We start from the raw sequence: 23701 nt of genomic DNA, 5'->3' as shown, positions 1-23701 counted from the left end.
CGCGGGGGTGGTCTTTCTCCAACACTACGTATTAGTCTCTTCAGGCAGGGGGTTATTTCTTTTTGGGCATTGCCCTCTATTTTTCGGAGAAGGCAAAAAAGGTTGGAGTCGGCTTAACAGCGTGAGGCTCTGTAAGTGGCTTCTCTAGTGTCCGTTTTAGCGGCCTCGGTGTCTGTGTCTTTTGGGGGTGACTCAGTGCTGCCGACTGCTGAGTGCGATTCATTGGGCTGCATTTCCACCCAACCTGTGCTTCAGTTAGATTAAGCAGCTGAATGATCTCCTGCGTGTCGTATGTGATATCCGATGCGCTGGCGGGGGAGAAAGCACAGACAACCCAGCGCCGTCAATCACCCGAACTAGAATAAGCTGCTACAAAGAAGAAGCGCTCGCAGATCGAGTAAAAATCTGTGGTTTTTCAAACATCTGTGCATATTCATACACGCCTCCTAATTCAATGCAGCGGTACCAATTCTCCAAAATAGCTGGCTTTTAGCTGCTGAGCGTGCTGTGTGATGCTGAGCCTACTGTGCGGTATGACACCTTATAAGTGTCAGTAGTTATATACACATCATCCGTACTCCGCACGAAAAAAACTTGCCCTGCCCTCACCACGATCCATATGACAAAAAAGTTTTGGTCTATAAATTGATAAAATAGCAATGGTTTATAAGACAGCCTAATAAAAAATATATAAAAAAAACTCCAAAGGCTCCCTCTCCTATTTCACCCAGCACCTGCAGCCACAGCGAAATTCTTGCTTATGTAATATCCCACTTTGGCCAATCGCCAGGCACGCAAAACAATCGCCTCAGCAGAGCTCCTCAGCCGCTATTCGACCACACGAGACAGCCGACGACATCGATTGACCGTCTGGCGCACCCATTTATCGATCACAATCGGCTCTTCCATCACGTCTACGGAACCTTGCGCCTCTGTTCCGTTCCGATCGCCTCTGTGCGTCACGTAATTACCAACTTCGCCACTATCGAGCATCCGGAGAACTCGCCCACCATGGCTCAAGATATGCCCCCCAAGGGCGGCTACCAGCCTGTCCAGTACAAGGTGCGTACTCTTTGCGACCTGACTGTCTGGTGAATCGCCATTGGGGGCCTTGCGGCGTGCAGCTGTGCGCAGCGGACGGCAATTGGTCCAGACAACCTCGGGCAGCGCATCTTGAGACCTCACTGGTTCAAAATAGTGTCGAATGCGGCTAACACCGTCTCCCACAGCGCAACCTGCCCGCCCGCGGCTTCCGTCCCGGAACTCTGCTCATCGGTATGGGCATCGTCATGAGTTACGGCTGGTACAAGCTCTTCCACGGCATCCGCGAAGCCAAGTGCGTAGATTACCTACCCGCGATCCACCATCTTGATATCGCCCGTTGACCGAGACCGCACAAATGCTAACTGCTTTTTCCTCCTGCAGCGAGCTTGCCCGTGAAAAGATGTGGGCTCGTATCAACCTGATTCCCCTGCTCCAGGCCGAGGAGGACCGCGACCAGGTCCGCAGATACTGGGCTGACCAGAAGCGCGAGAAGGAGCTCTTGGGCGAGAACACAAAAGTCTACCACAGCGACCGGTACGTGTACAACCTACGGATGCATTGGCTTGATCGCGGGCCGCATCATGCTCCGTCTCGATCCCTCACTGACTTTGTACAGCTTCGTGAGACCGACTCTCGCCGTCGCCCCCGCCCCTTCCAAATAAAAACAGCAATTTCGAGTAGGATTGTGTTGTCCGCTGAAAAGAAACTCTTTTGTGTAAATATATCACGACGTGCCTCTGTGCTCAAGAAAGGAGCATATGCAATGGAAAAGAGACAGAGATCTCTAGGCCAGTATACAGGAAGCGGTAGTGGGAGAAGTGTACAACGATGAGAATCCAATCACCATTTACTATGTTTCTACCAAATCCATAATTTCCGCAATACGGCAAAATTATGGAAAATGCCATGCTATGCTAAAGTGAAATTTAGACGCGAAACTTGATGCGCGACGAACACAAACCACAGCCGAGAACCATGAATCGGCAGCACCACCCAACTCTGGACCAAGTCCGCCGGATCTTTTGCTACGCCTTGACACCAACTTCGTTTTCCGTCCAATCCCACAACGCCCTCGCCAGCTCCTCGTCCCAGCACTTGGCATCGCCCGCGTTGGGCGTCCTGACCGGCTCGAAGAAAGCCACCCGGCCCGCGGCCAGGGCCTCCCCGACGTCGGGCGCCGTCGCCGCCCAGAGGGTGTTGTAGCAGCCCTGGCGGGGCGTCATCAGGCCGCCCGGGTTGGTCACGTACACGAGCATCTTCTGCCAGAAGCCGAGCTCCGTGACGAGCTGCGTCTTGATGACGCCCGGGTGCACGCACACGCTCGTCAGCTCGGGGCAGCGCCGCGCCACCTCGCGCGCCGCGAGAATGTTGGCCAGCTTGGACTGTCCGTAGCGCGCCCACGTGCCCATGGCGAAGCCCTCCTGCGTGGTCCGCACCGTCGCGAGGTCCACGCCCGCCGGCGGGTGCGCCCGGTACCCCAGCGACGTGAGCGACACGAAGCGCACGTCGGCGCCGGGGCGCCTCGCCGTGGCCCGCATCACCGGCAGCAGCCGCAGCAGCAGCGCCGTGTTACCCACGTGGTTGACGCCAAACTGGTGCTCGTAGCCGTCCCGCGTCAACCCCGGCGCCGTGGCCATGACGCCCGCGTTGGCGATGAAGACGTCGAGCCGCGGCGCGTCAAACGCCTCTGCCGCCTGCCGGATGCTCTCGAGCGACGTCATGTCGCATGGCAGGAAGGTCGCCTCGACGCCCAAAGGTAGCTCGGCGAGGAGCGCGTCGGCGGCTTGCTGGTTGCGCCCGGTAAAGTAAATGTGCGCGGGGTTGTGCTTGGCGAGTTCTTGCACCGCAGTCTTACCGATGCCGTTTGTGCCTTTCGGAAGTCTGTATTAGCTGATCGTCGCTCTGTCAGTGGTGCAAGATCAAGTTCGTACCTCCAGTAATGAGAAACACCTTCCCCGCAAGATCCGGGATATCGGTATCGGGATTGTAGCCGCCAAAGGTACACATTTGATAGATTCTGCTGCAGATGTCTGCAGTCTTTGATGTAGGAGATCTCAAAGTCTTGGGGCGAGAGTTGCCAGGCTTCAGCCGATTTGAGGTGCTGCTCTATGATGGCTGATATTGAAAGTTGGCCGAGGGGTTCTGGGAAGCTGATAGCAAACGAGACTATTACCCACAATACTGGTTTGACGCATTTAGGTAAATACTGCTGTTCAAGTCGTTGTGGCTTGTCTTTATACAACTAAAGCGAGAGCACCCGATTAGACTTTCCGCTCGTTCGTATACACCCAAGTATCCATGGAATGGCGGAGTTTCCAAAGCCACAGCCCAACAGTTGGCACAAAATCTAAACGCGGGAAATGTCACTCCGATGTAGCTGACTATGCCATTTCAGCCGTTTCCGCATCCTCCAGCGCTCTCCTGCCCGTTGGGAATGACCCAGTAGCTCCGGTGTAAGTGAGCGCGACTTCCCGTTATTGTCTCACGGGCCGGCTTAAGCGCTATTTATCAAATAGCACACTAGCTGTCGCTAGCATACAAGCACACATTCAAAGTGGTTTCCTGTTAGTACGCGATATTGATATATCCCGAGATCGTCACCTTACTGAGAGCCCACAAGATTTTGGTCAGTTGGCCGTCTTCCTGTAAGATGGGGACCAGTACTGCTTAGCAAAGCACTATCGAGGTCGATTACATGGTTTCGCTTTGGCATTTTTGGCAGATCGAACCCTCTTTGCCTGAATTTTTCATAGTAAAATAAGCAGCCTTTGTCTTGTGCCCTTGGCGGACATGATTTGCGGAGTCGGCCGATGGGACAACCTAGGTTTTAAGCTTCCGGGCCACGGACACGTCCAGGGCCGACTTTTATCTCCGTAGTCCGGAATACTACCAAATCGACGATTCGATGCCCTGCAGCGATCAAACGGGCACTTGGGGAGGAGGGGTTGCGGCTATTTCTCAGTAAGGGGCCGTAGCGGAATTGATCAGCGCGTGGGTTATCGCTGCCCTCTACAGTTTCTATGGCGATACTTCCATTACAGCCCCTACCTAGTGCTCCCATAGTAGGCTACGACGTGGATCACGATGCGTCGGTGCAGGTGATTTGCCTTGATTTGGGAATGTTGTCAATATTTAGATTGAATCGTTCATTTGCCTACGACGGGAAAACCAGCCACGTATGTATCGGCCGGTTTCTAGATAGGCCGAAGCGGGGTGTGCGCATCCAGCTGGCCATCTGTCCGTACGCAGCCCGTTCTCATCGTGGCACCAACTCTTCAGCTCTCAAAAAGTTGCATACATGCAACTTTTTGATGGGTTGCCCTCTCTCATAGGTAAATAATCTGCGTGCCATTTATTGCTACTTCTGCTCCTGGAAAGATCAATCTACCGGTTCACTCAAGATGGATTACTTTCAGTCTTCCGAGCTTGACGTCAAGATCAAGGGCCTGATGAACGAGCTTCATGTGCCTGGCCTGTCCATTGCTGTCTTCCACGACGACAAGATAGCGTACAAAGCATTCGGTGTCATCTCCGCGGCCTCGGCCAAGCCCTGCACCCCAGACTCTCTGTTCGACATTGCGTCGTCCTCCAAGATCCTGACCGCGCTGTCTGTCGCCCTACTCGTCGAGGACAGCGACCATCACCCCGGAATCACCTTTGACACGCCCGTCTCCGAGATTCTCACGGGCGATTTCGTCTTGTCCGACCCCGAGTATACCAAGCAGGTCACCATTGACGACATGCTCGGTCACAGAACCGGCCTGCCCCGGTAAGGATAATAGATCTTGTCATGGCCAATCTCACACTATTCGCCACTAACAAAACCGCAGGCATGATAATTCATATCTCGGGGTCAACTCTGAGCAGCCGGATGACGCCCTCTCCGTCACGCGTAACCTGCGTAATCTGCAGCTCTGCGCGCCCATCCGCAGCCGATACATGTACAACAACATCATGTACACGGTCGCCTCTCGCCTCGTCGAGACGCAAGGCGGCATGCCCTTCGCCGACTTCCTTGAGGAGCGCATCTTTGCGCCCCTCGGCATGTCCTTGTCGAACCTGCAGCCCTCCCGGAGCCGCCGGCGGGGGCTCGGCGCGCGCCTCTCGTCCGGCCACATGTGGGACGCGTCCGGTGGCGACGGCGGCGACGACAACGACAACGGCCGGTACCGCGAGTTCCCAGCCCTTGAGTGCCCCGAGGGCCAGGGCGCGGGCTCTGTCATCACCAGCGCCGTCGACTACCTGAAGCTCGTCGAGGCGCTGCTGCGCCGGGCGGGTCCCGTCTCGGAGCCCGTATACGCGGCCCTGACAAGGATCCGCTCGCTGCCGAACCCGGACTCGTCGAACCTGCAGCCGCTGTCCTCGCCGCGCTTCTACTGCGCCGGCTTGATGGTGGAGTACTACCGCGGTCACGCCATCATCGGCCACAACGGCGCCGTGCCGGGCTTCGGCAGCCGTTTCGCCTTCGTGCCGAGCCTGCGCCTTGGCATCGTGCTGCTCGGCAACACCATCGAGGCCGCCGTCGTGGCCGTCCACCTGCAAAAGGCGCTGATTGACAGCATCCTGGGATTGGCAGGCAGCACGGAGGAGCCCAAAAGTGCAGGACAAAGCCGTGATGGTCCCCGCCCGTCATCGTCGGAACCCAAGGCGGAAGAGCCGGAGCCGCAGAAAATGCCACTCACTGCCTACACGGGCCACTACTGGAACCCCGGGTACCGTGGGTTTCGCATCCAGATCCGGGATGCGCAGCTCTTCATCGACGCGCGCGATCGGTCGTTCCCGTCGACATTGACGCTCCGTCATGTCTCTGGGCAGACCAATTACCTAGCCTACGCGCAGGCGGCGGACAATGTGGGCGGTTTGCCTGTAGATGATGAACCCTTGCGGGCCGAATTCGTGTTTGACAATGACAGGGCCATCAAGTTCGGACTGCTCTTGGAACCGGAATTAGATCTCATTTGGTTTGACAGAGTTCATGCTGAAGCTGCACCATACGTTTTTGTTTAGGCATTGCTAGAGTGTTGTCTCAAAACCTTTTTTTTTTTTTTGCTTCTGCACAATGCACATCATTTGGCAAGAATTCATAGTGGCTTGAGAAGAATACATGATTGTGTGTAGGGCTTGCCCTTAATCCGTTGATAAGTACAGAAACAGAAAGTAGTAGAATACAAACCGCCGCCTGCGTTAGCGCACTCCAAAACACCTGATAATGCCGTTTCGCCTATATAATCAGGCCAGACAAGATAAAATCGAAAAAAAAAGAAGAGGCCTGAGCATGGTGAGAGATTGGGAGGCAAGATTCGCTCGCCAGAATGTATCCAATACCTCTTTAATCCCCGGCGGCTTCCAGCTCGGCCAACAAGTCTCTCTCCAGATCCGCTTCATCAAACTCAAACTCCTCGCTTGCATTCGTTTCTTCTTGGCCGTTGCGGTTCAACAACGTTCCATTCTCGCCGTCGCCAGAGCCCTCCAAGTTGTCGTTGGATGACTGCACAGATCGCAGAGCTGATGTGCCGCGGCTGCGTGACAAGCGCTGCTTCTTGGCAAGTACGCTCTCGCCTGCGACGCTGCCGTCCGTATCTGAGTCACTGTCTTCGACCTTGGCCTCGCTGGCTTTGCGCTTGACCCCCTTTTTGCGCGGCTTGTCCGAGGCATCGCTTTCGTTTCCAGTTATTGACTCGCTTTCATCATTGTGCGACTCATCGCCGTCGTTGCCATCGTCTCCTTCGGAGTCACCCTCCTCGTCATCATCCAAAAAATCTTGCAAATCCTTGTCCGCCATATCCCAATCAAAGTCTTTCAAATTCTTAGCTTCTGTGTCCCCTTCCTCAACTTCAGAAACAGGCTCCGTTGCGTCATCTGACTTCTCACGGTCAGCGTCCAAAATGGCAAGGTAGTAGGGGCGTTCATCCAGGCGTCGCCATTGGCTAAGGCAATCTATCAGCCAATTCTGGTTCACAATCTTGATGCTAGCGATTTTTGCAGCCTGCTGGACTTTGTTGGTCCGTGGAGTCGACGTGGACACGACGAGATGCGTGACGCGCTTTGAAACCACATTTAACACCTGAGCGCCAAAGCTTTGAGCCTGCATTCCTATTTCAGACTCTTCAACCGGGACACCGAGTGGGACAAGACCAGATAACACAATTACCAGACCGGAAAGCACGTTCGACTTAATTTCATCCAGAATGTCACCCACATCGGGCACCATGGACAGATCCACACCATCGTCCACAGAAGGCCTACGATGCGCGCTGCTGTGGCTAGGTGGTCGGGTTGGCTGAGACTGTCGGCGCTCGTCTCGTCTGCGGTCGTACGTCTCGTAAAAGGATGTGTGGATATCTGTGAGGTGATCTTGGAGAGCGACCAGCTCCTCGTCGTCGTCGCTGAGGACATTGTGTCGCTGCGGCGGCGTGCTTGCATCCCCGCTATCCGCTTCCTGTGCAGTCTTTTCGTCCTCCTTATCCAGCTCTTCTTGCATATGTAGCAACGGCCTATCCGTCAGCTGCTTTTCTAGAGTTTTCTCTTGTTCAGCGGCTTGATCCTCAAGACTAGAGTCCTCCTTTAAGCGAGTCGCGTCACCTGTCCGCGATTTCTCCTCGGTTGAACTGTCGGCTGCATCTGTCATGGTGGCGCCATTGGACTTGGCTGGAGCAGGCAAGATATCTTGGCGCTTGGGCAAAAAGCTGCCATTAATATCGCCGATACCTTTGAAAAAATCATATGGCACAACCTTAATGAGATTTGCCCGGTTCATAGGCCAGACATCAGCTCGATCATCGATAATGACGACCATGTCTGTGCTGACAGGGAACAGACGAGCTAGGCTCTTGGAGGTGATGCTGCCGTTTTCGTCTCGACTGATAACACGGTTGCCGAACAATTTTCGATCCGGGTCCACGATTTTTGCAATATTTAGAGCGTAGGCTCGCGTACCCATTGTATACACGTGGAGCTCGTACATTTTAGATATTTCCTCGAGAAAATCGCTCAGGCCAGGTCGTAGCTTGATGTAATAGGTGCAGCCTGAAGCGAGGCCACGCGGGCCGTCATCGTTGAGCTGGAAGCTTTTGACATCCTTCACAGCGCTATGGTTTGGGTTTGAAGGGTCGCGTTGCCATTCGCCAACTGTCGGCTCGATACACGCGTGAATGATGGTCTGGTCCAAATCAACAACGAGGCTGAGCTTGCGCTGTCGTAGCAGTCGCTTCTGCGTGTCGTGTTCAGCCTTTTGAGCGACGCTCTCGCTGACCATAAGACCTGTCTGGTCGTGAGTCATGTTGATCATGGCTCGCTCGGAATCGCGCTGTTCGGATGCCCAATTGGTTTCCGTCATGTCTGCGCCGCAGAGGCTGCACATTCCTTGAATTTGCACCTCATGGCCGCAGGCCTCTTCGACCGTCATGCAAGGCACATCGGCAGCGATGATCTGGCCTTCCTGGATGCGCCATTCTTTCAGCTTGCCTTCGGCTGGGCTATCGTATTCGGTGTATGTGGTCTCGTCGACCCAGGTATCATCGCCGACTTTGCGCCGCCATGAAAACTTGTATTCAATAATGTTTTGCTGCTTTTTAATCGTATCGCCGGGGGACATGAGGAGTTTCGTGATTGTAATTGGGTAGTGCAGGCGCGAGCCGAGTGATACTACCTTGTCGTACATTGTGTTGGATGAGGACGCCGTCCGGAGGCGCCCGATTGCGTAATGGTGACGGTCAGCAGCTTCTAGAGTCACAGATTAGTCGGATTGAATTCCATCGCGACGAGCTCGAATGTATCGCAGCGCATTCGATGGAGACATACAGATCAGGTATTTATTCTCGATCCCTTGTTGGTTTCTCGTCTGCGCGGTCTTGTCGCTTTCCGATGCTGCCCATGCATGGCCCCTTGTCGGGCGCCGGATGATGGGAAGACGGGAGTCAAGAGCGAAGTGATACACTCTATAGCTGTGAGAATTCGCTGCACGGTCAGGGTGAGACGATCCGATAACGCGGCGACAGTTCTGGATGCGACGCGCTGCGGGCCAATGCCGGGCGATTTGTAGTCGTGATTTTGGAGCCGGGGAGGACTTGGTGGAGCTACTGGAGGAGCTTGAGCAAACAGGACCACGCTAGATAAAAAGAGCACTGAACAAACAGGAGGAGCTTGGCCACTTTTTTTTTTCCCCAAGACAGAACTGCTTACCCGGAAGCAGCTGAGCTTGGGCGGGCGGCAGCCAGAAGGTGGGCGGGCAGACGTCCACTTTAGTAGTCGCGGCGCAGTGGGTTTTGCCTGTTGCCTGTGACGGGCAGCGGAGCTAATGAGCCAATGGTAATAAGGCTAGTCTATTGGCGAACCAAAGCTAGCAGTCGGTTTGCAGCCTTGCTCATCGACGTGCGCAACCTGAGTGGCACGGTTCTTGGTAGCGTGGGCGTGGCCTCCTGTGGCGCGCCGTGCATTAGAGAGGGGGTGGGAGGCTGGTGGTGGCTGCCTGTCTCGTGTGGCTGTGCCACGTGATGCCGGATGCAGCAAATTTGTAGGCACAGAACCGCTACTAAGACTGTACGTCTGTATGATGTCAAGAGTCTGCAATACTTTATCTTCTACGGATATCCCTGTACCAATTTCTCCGCGTGGTACGCGCCAAAGTTCAGGCCAGCAAGGCTTTCCAGCTGTCAGGCTCTACACGGTACATAATCGTTCCACCAGCGGGCAGTAGACGGCTATAATAATAAGCTGATAAGAAGTCAACTTGTGGTACTCCGTACACCGGATGCCACGTGTTCTGCGTAGGTAGGCCTTCTACATCCCTGGGTTACCGTCAATACCTGCTGCTTGGATGGGCGATAGTTCTTCATCGACAAGTACTCGTGCGCTTTCTTGACTGCCCCCCCCCCCCCCCTTTATTACACGACTGTTCGTATTAGCTTGCAGTGGAGCTACTTGTTTCGACCTTGGCCTCACTACCCTACACTGTTGCTGCGTGACACTTATTTGGACCAGCACCCAGTAATAAGGTACACAATACTGCCTTTGGCTGTTGGCTGGGTTATCCAAGACCAGAACCTCGCCACTTGGTAATCCGTAGTCTCTCGCCTGCTGTTATCGTTCTGTGCTCTCCCCACGGTAGGTAGGACATGGTGACGGAGGTCGGCCACACTACCATATTCTAGCTGCTCCACATCAGTGCGAAAGGTATCGCCTCCCATTAATATGTAGATCATCTAACAAAGAACGAAGGTGGTCGCCAAATAAAACTAACTACCCATAATCACCCATAATTAAGTATGTATGTACAAAAGCACACCAACTGCTCAAGCGGCGGCCTGCACCAGCTTAAAGCCTTCAGAAACCTGCTTCGCAATGTCCTCATTCTTGTGTGGTAGCAGGCCCAACGCAAAGGCTACATCGTTCCATTGTCGCTCGTTATCGCAACGCGCGAGTCGAGCAGCCAGCTTCTCGGCCAATTGCTTCGCGTGCTTGTCCTATAGTAGATGTTAGTGTCTGCAGAGGGTGCAAATATCCAGAGAGAACAATGTACCTTTTCAACAAACCCAAGGAGAAACTTGACGATCCGCTTGAAGCTCTCCTCGTCCATGTTGCCAGCACTAAGCAGGCTAAACATGTCTACAAAGTGGTTGTAAACCGCATTGTCCTTGGTACTGAGCTCCGTGAAAAACATCCTGGCTAGGTCCGCAATTCTGCGGTCCTCGTCCTCCAAGCACTTGGCCATCTCGCCAAGCTGCCCCTTGACCTTAACCTGCCCGGCCAAGATGAGGAACGTCAAAGTCATAAGGCAAGTTCGCTTGACAGATACATCATCATCCGCAAGCCGGCGGTAGAGGAAGTCGGTATTTTCGTCAATGAGGTGATTGAAGCAGACTGCCATATCACCAAGCGCAATGACTGCGTTTGAGCGAACGGTGGCGTCTGGTGAACGCTCCATTATTGTAATCAAAAGAGGCAGATTTGTTTCGCAGTACTCCGAGGAAACGCACATGAGTTTCGCCAAGCACAGTGTGGCTGCAGCCTGGAGACCCTTGTCAGCATATGTTGTGTTGTTGGCGCAGACCTCCGATACTAGTGGCCCAAAAGTTGCCAAGAGTGAGCTTGGGCCGTACAACAGCTCCCGCTCTCGAATATGCGTCATCGCTTCCGTAAAATCATCTTCCGTAGTTCCGCCAATAAGGTCGAGCTCGTCGCCTTCCTCCTTCTCCTTCTCCTTCTCAGCTTGCGTCTGCTTCTCTTTCTCTTGCTTTCTACGCTTGAAATCAAGCTCACAGAGTTCCAAGTGCACGATTTGCTTGATGGCAACATGACCCACAATGAACAGAAGCTGAGAGAGAGCAACAGCATTGTCACGCTTGCGAGGCTTGTCAATTGTCGTCAAGTCAATAGCCTGAGTCTCATCACGGGAGGCAGGGCGCGACTGAGGGTTGCTGAAAACGTATCTTGTCTTGCGGCGGAGAATGTCTGAGCAGAGTGTGTCTGGATGTTTGGAGACAGCATAAATAGCGTTGATAGCCTGCTCCGCAACTCCGTACCACTCCTTGCTTTCTGACTGCACTTCTGTAATGGCAGCCAATCGAACACAAACGGCGTGGTCATTTGGCAACCGTGAGAACTTGATAGTCGAATCCTTCGCATTTCGACCGAGGGGATTGATTCGTCTCAAAGCGATGCATGTGTACTTGGCCAGCTGTAGGTCGTTGCGGCCATGAGCTCCAAGACCAGTCCTGAGCATAGTCTCAATCTCGCCGACAGCAATTTCCGGGTTGGCAGTGGCAAGCATTCCGAGGACAATAATGGCACCACGACGTTGAGTCTTGGAAATTTCGCGCTTCTGAACGCCATAGACTTGCCATAACTTAGAAACAACGACATCCGGGATGATTCCTCCCTTCATCATAGTGGCCAGGAGCTGCTCCAGCGATGTAAGTTCAGCAGAAGTTGCACCAAATGTCAAACTGATCATATTGCGAGCAATATAATTGGCGGCATCGTTGGGGCTAAATGAGTCTGGGGCCTCGAAGAACAGGCGTCTGTAGCACTCGATCAAATGAGTCTGAACGCCCTTGCCCTCGTCACTGTTGCCTTTCGTCCAGATGAGCCTCAGCATTCGCCGAATGCCGAGCTTGTTTTGCTCAATATTGTACGCATCACCGACTTCAAAATAGTCAATGGCTTCGATCACCTCGCTCTTGTTGCGCGAGCCAAGGAGCTGGCAGATAATGCCAGTAGCGTCATGAAGAACATCGATAAACTTGAGAGCTTCGTTATAATACCTCCTAGTCAGCGTGAGCTTCTCAATAGCCTCGCCAGTGGCAGCCTCCTCCTGAGCCTTCTTGATAGCAGCGGCCTTCTCCTCATCTGTCATATCAGATGGCTTCTTGGGTGATTCGACTTGAGTCTGTTCATCTAGAAGCTCATTATCGACGTTGCTCGCGGCATTCTCGTCTCCGAATCCTGGCATTCCTGGTGGCGGCTTCAAGGCATCGAGTTCCTCCTCAACTTTGTCGTGTCGCGTTTGCCACTCTTTCCTCGATAGCTGAGCACCGTGCATGACAGTGAAAGGATGGGTCTTGATAAGTGTGCCTAGAAGTTTAATAGCGTTTCTGCGCACATTGCTGCTCTTGTCTTCCAAGCTACGGCAGGCAAGCTCGGCGGCCTTCTGTCTTCTCTTGGGGAACTTTTGTTCAAGATCGCAAAGCTTCATGTAAACTTGCAGGGCGCGGCATCGACAATAGGGATTAATATCGAGGAAACGCTCCTCCAATACATCGAAGAATGCGTTGAGCTGGGTCTTGTGATTTTCACCTCGCTCATCCTGGATACTCAGATGCGCAATCATGTTGCCACATACTTCAATAAGTGCACAGCGAAGCGTATACGACTTTGCTAGTTAGCAAATTGTCCAAGATGACTGTTTTGTGAATCGCATACCTCGCTGTCGAGCTGCTTTGCAAGCATGGTCATTTGCTTTATAACAATTCTGGGGGCCAGCTCTGAGATCTTCGCGATAAAGGCCGAAACTGACTTGGGACCCTTGGTATCATTGGAATTGAATTCCTTGTTGCTCAACTCTCTGAGAACTTCATCAGCAAGCTGTGGGTAGTCGTATGTATCTGCAAGAATGTGAAGAAATTCTGCCATCGGTTCGGAAAGATGCTCGAAGTAAGTGAGATTTTGAATGACATTGATTTGCGCAGCTTCACTGATTAGTACTTGAGCAAGATAGTAAATGGTAGGGACACTAACCATAACCGTGACCGTGATTTTTGACAGCCATGCAGAGTACTTTGAAGCTGTGCATACGAATAGAGGTCGTTTTGACTCTCTGCTCACTCTCGAGAACCATGTAGACAGGGCGGGTAAGAAGGCTAATGAAGGTATCGCGCTCGCTGGTCGTGAGAAAGATCTTGGATAGCTTCAACTTCAGGACCTTGCACATAATTTCTAAAGCTGCCTGCAGCTGTTCTGCAGAGTCCCAGACCTCGTCTTTGGGAGCGCCCTTCTTCGGCTTCGCGCGGCCTCGTGCGAGCGGCGCAGTGGAGGACTTCTCTGCTGCCTTTGCTTCCACTCCAGCAATGGTCCATTGTAGCAAGAAAGCATATATTTCGAGCAGCTGCTTGTGATGTGCAATGGCGTCTTGTTCGTCAGGAGAGTCGACGTCATTATTCACGGCGTCAGCTTCCGCACTCAGACCACTCATAACAACATCAAATATCTTGCTGAGAGCATGTGGGGAAATGTATTGTGTGTACCTAACAAGCACTAATATTAGAGTTGAAGGGGATTTATGGGTTTAAAGCCTTGAATGGATAATTACTTTAGCAGGAACTGCAGGGAATCAATGTTTGTTGCCCGCGTGATCGCGTCGGGATTATCTGCGATGGCATCCACGATCGGATTCAGCACTGGGTTGATGACCTGGACTGTGAGAGCCTCGGGGTCATTTTCGCAGTCGAAAAGAGAGCCATCGGCTTCCGGCGTGGGGATAGCCGCAGGATCCGACATGTAATGCTTCAGCGCATCGTTGATGTCAAAGTCAATTGTCGCCATGTTGATGTTTATCACTGCGCGCGGGGGCGAGCGCACTGTCGTTGGTCGAACTCAAGCTGGCGAGATTCTTTCAAGAGAAGAGCGGCTTTCCTGCCTGGTTCTTGAATCGAAAAGGTCCCTTTGGCACAAATTAAAATACCGAGCCGTGTTGCGCAAGACTTCGAAATGCTGATGATAGTGCGGAGGTCCCTAGGCAACCGATGTTTTTGTTTTGTTCGGACGCGCCACCCACCTAATTGATTGGTGGGGTACATCGGACCCAGGCGCGTGTCAGCCCACCGACTGGAAGAACAGCTCCGGTTTGGTACAACGGCGAAGAGACCCGGGCGTCAATTGTCGGTAGGCATAATAATCTCGGTCAATTGCGCACCTAAGCTCGTCATTTGATTCGAGAACGCGAGCTACCCCAAGTTTCCCTCAAATCGCCGACATGACCATGGCAATGGCGCATCGACCAGAACCCTTCGACATCCACGAGGATGCTGCCACCGAGGAAACAGAAATGATGCTGGACGAGGATCCTGTTCAAGATCTGGATCCTGGAGCACTCGACGGCCAAGAGGATATCGGGGAAGAAGGAGAGGACGAAGCAGAATATGACGATAGTTCGGAGGAGGAGAATATCGAGGACAGTGTCCAAGCAGACATGGATAAGCTGCAAAGAGACTTTCCCGGATTCCACGACAAATACAGGCTGATTAAACGAATCGGCGAGGGTAAACAGCTCATAAATGCCTTAATTACGACGATACGTGGCTAACAACGCAAAGGCACGTTTTCTACTGTCTTCAAGGCTGAAGATGTTCGCTACGACCACTACGATAACGACTGGGATTTCGAGGATGACAGCGCGAAGTGGACGCCGCCGCCTCTCAAACGAGATCTAGGTCAAAACTCTCAGCGTACAAAAAGGAAATCTCGTTTTGTGGCTATAAAAAAGATTTATGTCACGTCAAGTCCGGCACGCATCTTGAACGAACTCGAGCTCCTGCACGACCTGCGCCAGTGTCCGTCAGTCTGCCCTCTTATCACAGCGTTCCGCCAAACAGACCAGGTGGTAGCTATCCTGCCATACTTTCGCCACGGAGACTTCCGGGCTTATTTCCGAGATATGACAATCGCGGATATAGCCATCTATCTGCGATCACTCTTCACAGCTCTGAAGAGTGTCCATCAGCACAAGATTCTGCATAGAGATATCAAACCAACGAATTTCCTCTATGACCCCGTCACACAGCACGGAGTATTGGTAGATTTCGGATTGGCAGAGCGAGAAGGATCCGATAGCAAGCCCTGCCTTTGCCATGAAGCTCGCGAGGCACGTAAGCACCGCCAAGCCAATTCGGTTTGGGCGCAGACCGCAACTACATCACAGGCTGGATATCCCAAGTCAGATACTCGCCCATCACGGCGAGCCAATCGTGCAGGCACCAGAGGCTTCCGTGCCCCAGAAGTACTATTTAAATGCACGGAGCAAACCACCGCGATTGACATCTGGTCAGCTGGCGTTATCTTACTTACTATCCTGTCAAAGCGCTTCCCTTTTTTCAATTCTGCGGATGATGTCGAGGCTATGATTGAGATTGCCACCATCTTCGGGTCTAAGCGGATGAAGGCTGCAGGTCTACTACATGGCTGTGTCTTCGAGACCACGATTCCTACGGTAGGACAGCAGGGCTTTACAATGGAAAAGATTATCCTATGGAGCACCTGCCGAACAGACGACAAACCTTTAACTGACGAAGAAAAGCTGGCTGTGAGCTTCTTGGAGAGATGCATGGAACTTGATCCCAATCGCCGCATGACAGCTGAAGAGGCTTTGGACCATGAACTTTTACGAATCGACCAGCCGCCAGATGACATGGCTGGTGATGATGAAATGGATATGCTACATGCATAGAGCAAGACAGAGTACACGCTGAAAACATCAGATACCAATGATAGGATTGCATTGTCAACGTGGGTTTCGGGGCTGGGACAGTTCGGCATCGTGATGCAAGGACGCGGCGTCTATTGGAACGTTAGCATACAAACATCAAGAACCTGCACCCTGCAAAGTTACAGCAGTGAAGCGCAGCGACCATTTATAATAATTTTTGGCGAAAATTTTGTTTTTTATTCGTTAAAACTCCTTTCCAGAGTCCCTGTATGCAATGCTCGAAGCCGACCAACCCGGGCCTCTTTGCTCATATACCCGTTTCACCGTGTAACGTCAGATAAATACACAGCGGGGTCACTAAGGGCCATTCTCTTTTTTTCCGCCGTTTGAAATAAACCGGTCCAAAAAAATCAACATGCCAGACTCCTAAGCAAAGCTCCCTTACGCGACAAGCTCGACAACACCACCAGCCTCAGTGATCTTCTGCTCAGCCAGCTTGCTGACCCATCTCGCGCGGACGACCAGAGGGATCTCGGGGAGACGGCCCTTGCCGAGGACCTTGGAGTAGCCAAGGGGGAGGAGGTCGAGGACAGGGACGGTGTCCTTCTTGGCGCCGGAAACGTAGGCGTCGCGGGTCTCGGTGGGGACCAGGGACCACAGCTGTAGGCGTTGTTAGCATTTTGATATGATCGTAAATAAGCTCCTCGAAACGATATCGGCGTCGCTGTCAGGTCCCTTTGCGCTGTCCAATTCTACCGTGAATGACATTGAAAGGTCGTTTTCCAGCCGCGCGAGATGCTTCGTTTCGAGGGCTAGGAGGAAATGTATGTACCTTGTCCAGGTTGATGACGGGCTTCCAGAAATGCGCCTGCTGCTTGTGGTAATAACGCATACCAACCTTACCGAAGTAACCGGGGTGGTACTGTTATGGCGTTAGCATCGAAGTTCGGTGACCGTCGTCGTCAAGAGTTTTCGATTGGGCATGTCGAACCTTGTCCAAGTTGGTACGGTGGTGGTGCTGACCACCGGCCATACCACGACCACCGGGATGCTTGCGGTGCTTTCCTACACGACCGTGTCCGTGAGAGACGTGGCCGCGACTATGAAGAGAAAATGTGTTAGCCCCAGCTGTCGCTCGTCAAAATGTCGAACATGATTTTTTCCGGCACAGGGTCGATCCAACAGATTGCTGTTCAGCACAACAATCCCTCCATATTGAATTCAACATGCGTCCGTAGGATATCATAGAACGTACAGCTTGCGGGTCTTCGAGGTACGGGTAGGCATGGCGACGGTATTTGCTGATGTCGCTTCCGGGTTGAGTTGCGTCGTGGACTGGAAGCAAGTAGTGATGTTTTTGCGACTTGGGGCACTAGCAAGCCCACCCAAAAATTGTTAGCGAGAGGGCAGCACAGCCCTAATAAACCAATTGGCACCGACTCTGTGTGGAGTACGGAGTAGGTAGTGTCTGCTGTTCGTGGCATGGTTACATAATCAGGTGTCGTCGACCACGTGATTTGGACGCTTTCCAAGGGCAATCCGGGAGAGCGGGTCCGTGACTCTTTCTGCCCAATGAGAATGAATTTCAACTTCTTGTTCTCAGTCGCGTCGCTGCTCAATTGTTTGGCGTGCAGCTGGTTTGGGGCACTGTGAAGGGCCAGTGCACGACAATGACATTGGATGCAAGGACGCAAAGCATCGAGGATGAAATCGCCAATATTGACTTTCATCATCCGTTCGTTCCATATAATGTTCAAGAACAGTTTATGAAAACAGTATACCAAGTGCTCGAATTAGGTCAGGGGCAGATCGGAATACTTGAGAGCCCAACGGGTACTGTAAGTACTATTTCATATGGACATGAAGTGACACACCGGGATACGCGGCTTTCTCAGCTCAAATGCTTTGTAACGGGCCCAAATGCTTGATTCTACAGACATTATGCCAAACCAACTAACATGATTATCCCAAGGGAAAATCCCTGTCTTTGATCTGTGCCTCTCTAACATGGCTGCGTAACCACAAATCGTCGGCCTATCAAGTGGCACTGGAAGAGGCCAAATCATCATTCAAAGATGAGCCAGATTGGATGGTTGACCAGCTACTACGTCGAAAGAGAGAAGAATTGGCGCGCAGCTGGGAAGACCGAGAAAAGCGACTCGAGAATGCGAGGCTGAAAGAAAAAGCCCGTGAAGAACGCGTGTACAAAAAACGCAAATTTGAAACCGCTGTCGCTCGTCGCGACGCAGGTGAAGGAGAGGATGGTGAAGAATGGATGCTAGATGACTGGGATGATGAGAATGCAGCTGCGTCCGCGCCGAAAGATGCACTCTCCGGCCTTAGCAAGGAGTCGCGCGATGTTCTCGAGAGGATGGGTCTCGGCGGGCCGAAGCAACAAAACGAAGAGAGTGATGCCATAGAAGACGAGATAAAGGTGCGATCCACTTTGCTGTGACAATTGACGTGAAGCACCATGGTAACACTGCACCCGTAGATCTATTATACTTCTAGGACACATTCGCAGCTTTCTCAGTTCATTACAGAACTGCGCCGACCAACATTTCCTGCCTCTCTGCCGGCCGGCGTGGCTGGAAGTGGTGCAAAGGCCCAAGATGAGCTTGTCAAGCTCCTACCATTATCCTCTCGACAGAAGCTCTGCATCAACCCCACCGTAGCACGCCTGAAGTCCGTTCAAGCCATCAATGACCGGTGCGCGGAGCTGCAACAAGCCAAGTCAAGCCGCAAATGTGATTTTGTTCCTAGAGAGGAGCTGCTGGCGCAGACACATGAATTCAGAGACACTGCGCTCGCTACAATACCGGACATTGAAGATCTCCATCAGCTAGGCAAGTCTCTCCAGATTTGTCCTTATTATGCGTCTCGAACGGCCTTGCCTGGTGCAGAAATTGTTACACTGCCGTATCCGTTGCTATTGCAAAAAAGCGCCCGTGATGCCCTAGGGATCAAGCTGGAAGGCAATGTTGTCATTGTGGATGAAGCACACAATATCATGGATGCCATATCAAATGTATATGCGGCCGAGTTAAAGCTCAGTGACCTTCGCAGATGCCGCGAGATGTTGGGGGTATACGTGCGAAAGTTTGGAAAAAAGCTGAAAGGCGTGAATCGGGTCAACGTTGGCCGAGTTGGTCGCGTGGTCGAGGGGCTTAGCGAGTACATGAATATCGCGCTCAATGCCAAGGTTTGCAATACTTGGAAATGTCCGGAAAAGCTTAGTACTGACCCAGAATAGCACGATCACGGAATAGTCGACCCAAATGAGCTCACTAGGCCGAAAGGGATCGACCAAATCAATATGTTTGAGCTGATTCAATATATACACGAATCTAAGCTCGCTTACAAAATCGAGGGCTATGCTTCTCACGTTGACAAAAAACAAGACGATGGCAGGCAGCATACCTCCAAGTCAGGCACACCAGTACTGCATACATTTGTTTCTTTTTTGATTGCGCTTACAAACCTGAGCTCAGAAGGTCGCATCTTCTATCAAAGACTGCCTAAGGACCAGGCAGACGTGCAGTTGTCGTATCTTCTCTTGTCGCCTACCTACGCTTTTTCGTCTATTGCTAGTAGCGCAAGAGCAGTAATTCTGGCAGGTGGTACAATGTCACCATTTGAAGATTACAAGGAACATTTATTTCCCACACTTGAGGACTCTAAAATCACAACTCTGAGCTGCGGCCACGTTATTCCCTCCACTAACCTGTGCGTGCGCACGCTGGCTGTGTTGAGAGCAGGTGGACCAACGTTCGAGTTTAGCTATCAGCGGCGCGGGGACCAAGAAATGATTGGGCAGCTCGGATTGGCTGTATTGAACATGTGCTCTATCGTCCCAGACGGAGTTGTCATATTCTTCCCGAGCTACGGCTACTTGGACGAGGTAGTGGAAGCTTGGAAGAAGAAGCGGGTGGGAGACGCCCAGTCTACTTGGGAGCGGATTAAAACGAAAAAGGCAATTTTTCAAGAAACCAAAGGCGCATCCAGTGATGAAGTTCTCCAGAAATATTCGGAGGCCATACTGGGATCCCAGGGAGGCCAGGCCGGCGGTGGTGCTCTGTTACTAAGTGTCGTTGGGGGCAAGATGTCTGAAGGAATCAACTTTTCAGACCGACTTGGAAGATTGGTGGTAGTAGTTGGTCTTCCATATCCAAACATTGCGTCGCCAGACTGGAAGGCCAAGATGGAATATATCGAATCCTCGACTAAGACTAGGCTGTTAGAACACGGAGGTGTTGCACCGACCGAAGCGAGCAGCCGCGCGAAGCAAGCAGCTAGAGACTTTTATGAAAATTCTTGCATGCGCGCAGTGAATCAGAGTATCGGACGCGCCATTCGTCACCGAGGCGACTATGCAGCGATTGTGCTGCTAGACAAGAGGTACACAGGCGCGAGGATTCGCAGTAAGCTGCCTGGCTGGATCCAAGGCGGACTTGAGACAGATTCGCAAGAAAAGGGACTCGGAGGTATAATGGGAGCCTTGGGATCTTTCTTTCGGGGCAAGAAAAAGATTTAAGGCTGTCTGGTAGTTAGTCAGCCTATATGAACTGTAACATTATTCAATGCTCATGCTACGGTGTAGTGTAAGCGTCAATAACCGCTTTTTTCTGGGCGAGACTCAGGAACGTTGGTTTGCACTTTACCAAGCCCAGTAGAGGGCAGCAAAGCTTCTCAAAATTCTCTAGGCAGAGAAACGCGTAGCAGAAGCTTAGAAGAAGCTGCCGAAATCTCTCAGTGCCCCTGGGTAAGTAGCAAGCATTCATTACATGTCCACTCTGTGGCGAGGCGATAAGCAACAAAGTGGCAGTCGCCTCGGGTGAAGCTTATGCTAATTGTTGCGCTATTAACCAGGCACTGTGAGCTGTTGCTAGACAGAAAAGGCATATAAGGAAATAGAGAAACAAGGCATGCTGCATTATCAGGGCCATGGTTTTTGCAGACACAATGAAGGCTGGCTTGGTCCTGCCAAGTCTGCGCACACTTGGGCATACAGTAAGCGCCCATTGACCTCGTTGAGCTGCGCCCCGCATTGGGTTCTCGCAGCCTGCATCGTGCTTTATGTAATGAGTAGTCTTGGGCTCTACTGCCACAGTTGCTTTAGTCGATCTTACTCCTGCTCATGTTTCTCATCGTTACAGTTCCCGATCTATGGTACCTTGGGTACCTTGTCTAACGAGTCATAATGCCTACGCCACCGGCCCCCAATCCAAACCCCGATAATGGAGCCAGGACCCTGCCGACGGCACAGCGGAAGAGGAGGTGGACAAGTAGATCCAAGACGGGCTGCTTAACATGCCGGTATCTCGACACCTAATCCACTCTTCTCTCACTTTCAACTAATCTGCGCATCCTCCCCACAGCGCGCGCCGTGTCAAGTGCGACGAGGCAAGACCAACATGTCGACGTTGTGTTGCCCTGTGCTTTCACTGCCGTTATGAGGTTTCTGACCAGATAGTCACCTCCAGCGCTCGCAATGCGCCTCGTCTCCCCGTAGTCGAGCGGCAAAGCTATCGAATCAGCATACCGTTTGAAACAGAGCCTCTGGACTGGGATTACATGGAGGCAATTCGCTACTGTACGTTGCCTTTCAGTGAGGTTGCTCTTGAAAACCGACTAATGGGTGATTAAAATTACGCACATGAGATAGACCTTTCTGTTGTGCAGCCCTCGAGGCCAATACAGAATGGCAAAGCGCTACAAGTAAAGTTTGACCCCAGTCGGTCGACATTCTACATATGTGCCGCTCTTCACGTTCAACTTACAGCAATGTCAAAATCCCGTGGCAAGCTACTGAAATTTGGCGAAGATGCGGATCTCGCCGGGTTCTGGGAGAAATACACTCGTTATCTGTCCGAGGTCATCGGTCATGTCAATCGCTACATTGAGCACTCGAGCGGCACGGTGAACCCAGCGGCTTTCTCTTACATGGTTAACTTGATAGCGTCGTCTGTAAACCTGGACACTGGGCTGTGGCTTGCTCATATCAATGCCAGCTTCGCCATTGTGCAGTATACTGGCGGCATCAAGGCAATTACAGAGCCGCTTTTGAAACCTTATACACCCTTTTTTCGCCTCATTTCGTAAGTTTTTTTTTCTCTCTATGGCTTTCAAGTTTCACCTGACGAGATGAATTTTTTTTTCAGCAAGTTTGTCATGTTCAACACGACTATCCCGGCGGAGAAGCAGATCCTCGGGTATGCCAGCTACACTGATGGTCAATTGCGAGCCATTCTGGACAATGAATTTGATGCCGATCTGCCTTGCCCAACAGATGTACGCATGATCATTGTCCACATTACTCGTTTACGATACCAGATCGCTACTGCAAGCTTCATACCGGCTCTGACGATGACTATCGACCGTCTGTTTGAGAAGCTGGAGGAGGCCGACATAAGTGACTGGGCTGAGAAGAATCGTGCGCTTGCTTGCGCTTCTATCAAAACTGTGGGACAGATATTTCAGGAAGCGACTCGCCTGTATGGCACACTCACACTACCTCGTCCGGCGATGCGGGGACGGGCGCGGGCTCACTTCCCTCGGCAGCCCGGCGATGCGAATATTGACCCATATTATAGCTTGCGAAGCTGTCAGAGGTCCAGACTTCTGGCAATGCTCAAGGCAAATTTCCCCATAGTACAGTATCCGCTATCTCTCAGATGGCCGTTGCTCGTTCTGGGCGTGGCCCTCGGAGCAGATGGTGCAGATATCGACCGAGCTTTCGTGGACCACTCCTTGTTCACACTCTGGAGGAACCCTCTCGGCGATGGTGGGCTGTTCCGTTGCCTGCAAAAGTTGCGCGATTTCTGGCATTCAGGTAAAGCTGAATGGGAGGATTGCTTCAATGAGCCTGTTGCTTGTTGAGCCAAGACAAGACAAGAAAACGGGCAATATGGGGGAGAAACAAAATGGGGAAAAAGCTTGTAGAGTGTGATACTCTCGGGCCTCGGCCTGTATAGATGCAAATGAGAAACGGTCCACGATGCAAAGTGACGATCAAATACTCAATCAGAACTGGTCATGTCGCAACGCAAACAAGCCTTCATGCGCCCTTGAGGACACAAGGTGACATTAGCTCTTGGCTCTCCATCTGTTCATCCATCCACCATCCACCGCACATGACACATTAGACGGGACGTAGTTCCCAATAGTGTCACATACAGAACAGAGGCCAGAGCCACGAGCGGTTTCCGACCGATAAAAGCTGTTTATATTAATGTTAATAACAATATACGTAGCGCGAGTTCCTTGAGGCCCTTCGATTTGTGGCGCTTCTCGGTGCTCATTTCCCGTTGCTAGCCCTGGCAAATGCCGGCTTACCAGGCACCTTTTCGGGAGGTGGCGCCGAGACAGGCGTGCAGCTCGTTCTTGGCTACAGCGACGACCACATCATTCATGCAGCATATTGAACAGGATCCTGGCATACTGTACACACGGGCAAGGTAGCACCAAGTCGGGGGCCGGACGTTATTGTGGGTTTTCATGCACCCAAAAACTGCTAGTTCTCGAAGAGTTGCGACAACACTTGTACATCGGTCGCAGAATGGCTTCACAAGAAGCACCAGAACGAGACAGCACAAGAATCTTGGGACTCCATTTTATTAGCGCAAGCCCGCCCCTGTTCACTGTGGCGGAAAATTGTGGTCGGCGACCTTGAAGGGGGAAAGAGCCGGTCCACTGATACCACACTATGACAAAACTGCAATACCACTCGCCCTCCACGAG

The 23701-nt window shown here is 52.2% G+C and overlaps 9 protein-coding genes across 9 annotated transcripts; 5 read left to right on the top strand and 4 right to left on the bottom strand.

Moving 5' to 3' along the window:
• Positions 1–1011: 1011 nt before the first annotated feature.
• V2A60_007883 (NADH-ubiquinone oxidoreductase subunit GRIM-19) lies at positions 1012–1706 on the top strand (the record flags this gene model as incomplete). The annotated part of the gene is made up of 4 exons (XM_083259163.1): positions 1012–1062; positions 1230–1336; positions 1426–1578; positions 1661–1706. 4 exons carry the CDS (start codon positions 1012–1014, stop codon positions 1704–1706), a joined length of 357 nt encoding a protein of 118 aa, XP_083115289.1.
• Positions 1707–2069: 363 nt separating this feature from the next.
• On the bottom strand, positions 2070–3051 carry V2A60_007882 (uncharacterized protein; the record flags this gene model as incomplete). The annotated part of the gene is made up of 2 exons (XM_083259162.1): positions 2070–2914; positions 2976–3051. 2 exons carry the CDS (start codon positions 3049–3051, stop codon positions 2070–2072), a joined length of 921 nt encoding a protein of 306 aa, XP_083115288.1.
• A 1394-nt stretch (positions 3052–4445) lies between these two features.
• On the top strand, positions 4446–6051 carry V2A60_007881 (uncharacterized protein; the record flags this gene model as incomplete). The annotated part of the gene is made up of 2 exons (XM_083259161.1): positions 4446–4813; positions 4875–6051. 2 exons carry the CDS (start codon positions 4446–4448, stop codon positions 6049–6051), a joined length of 1545 nt encoding a protein of 514 aa, XP_083115287.1.
• A 322-nt stretch (positions 6052–6373) lies between these two features.
• Positions 6374–8704, bottom strand: V2A60_007880 (protein serine/threonine phosphatase; the record flags this gene model as incomplete). Its single annotated transcript, XM_083259160.1, has 1 exon — positions 6374–8704. One exon carries the CDS (start codon positions 8702–8704, stop codon positions 6374–6376), a length of 2331 nt encoding a protein of 776 aa, XP_083115286.1.
• A 1630-nt stretch (positions 8705–10334) lies between these two features.
• On the bottom strand, positions 10335–14082 carry V2A60_007879 (condensin subunit YCS4; the record flags this gene model as incomplete). The annotated part of the gene is made up of 5 exons (XM_083259159.1): positions 10335–10505; positions 10562–12913; positions 12964–13229; positions 13279–13784; positions 13850–14082. The coding sequence occupies 5 exons, from the start codon at positions 14080–14082 to the stop codon at positions 10335–10337; spliced, it is 3528 nt and encodes a 1175-aa protein (XP_083115285.1).
• A 430-nt stretch (positions 14083–14512) lies between these two features.
• Positions 14513–15982, top strand: V2A60_007878 (serine/threonine protein kinase CDC7; the record flags this gene model as incomplete). The annotated part of the gene is made up of 2 exons (XM_083259158.1): positions 14513–14798; positions 14853–15982. The coding sequence occupies 2 exons, from the start codon at positions 14513–14515 to the stop codon at positions 15980–15982; spliced, it is 1416 nt and encodes a 471-aa protein (XP_083115284.1).
• A 420-nt stretch (positions 15983–16402) lies between these two features.
• V2A60_007877 (60S ribosomal protein uL15) lies at positions 16403–17248 on the bottom strand (the record flags this gene model as incomplete). Its single annotated transcript, XM_083259157.1, has 4 exons — positions 16403–16621; positions 16794–16883; positions 16953–17061; positions 17217–17248. 4 exons carry the CDS (start codon positions 17246–17248, stop codon positions 16403–16405), a joined length of 450 nt encoding a protein of 149 aa, XP_083115283.1.
• A 383-nt stretch (positions 17249–17631) lies between these two features.
• V2A60_007876 (DNA helicase) lies at positions 17632–20495 on the top strand (the record flags this gene model as incomplete). Its single annotated transcript, XM_083259156.1, has 4 exons — positions 17632–17799; positions 17934–18395; positions 18456–19163; positions 19215–20495. 4 exons carry the CDS (start codon positions 17632–17634, stop codon positions 20493–20495), a joined length of 2619 nt encoding a protein of 872 aa, XP_083115282.1.
• Positions 20496–21745: 1250 nt separating this feature from the next.
• V2A60_007875 (uncharacterized protein) lies at positions 21746–23385 on the top strand (the record flags this gene model as incomplete). The annotated part of the gene is made up of 3 exons (XM_083259155.1): positions 21746–22059; positions 22123–22423; positions 23215–23385. 3 exons carry the CDS (start codon positions 21746–21748, stop codon positions 23383–23385), a joined length of 786 nt encoding a protein of 261 aa, XP_083115281.1.
• Between the last annotated feature and the right edge of the window lie 316 nt (positions 23386–23701).

This window comes from Cordyceps javanica, chromosome 5 (genome assembly GCF_051103115.1).
Source record: "Cordyceps javanica chromosome 5, complete sequence".
NCBI classification, from domain to species: domain Eukaryota; kingdom Fungi; phylum Ascomycota; class Sordariomycetes; order Hypocreales; family Cordycipitaceae; genus Cordyceps; species Cordyceps javanica.
This window is presented reverse-complemented; position numbering and strand designations above follow the sequence as displayed.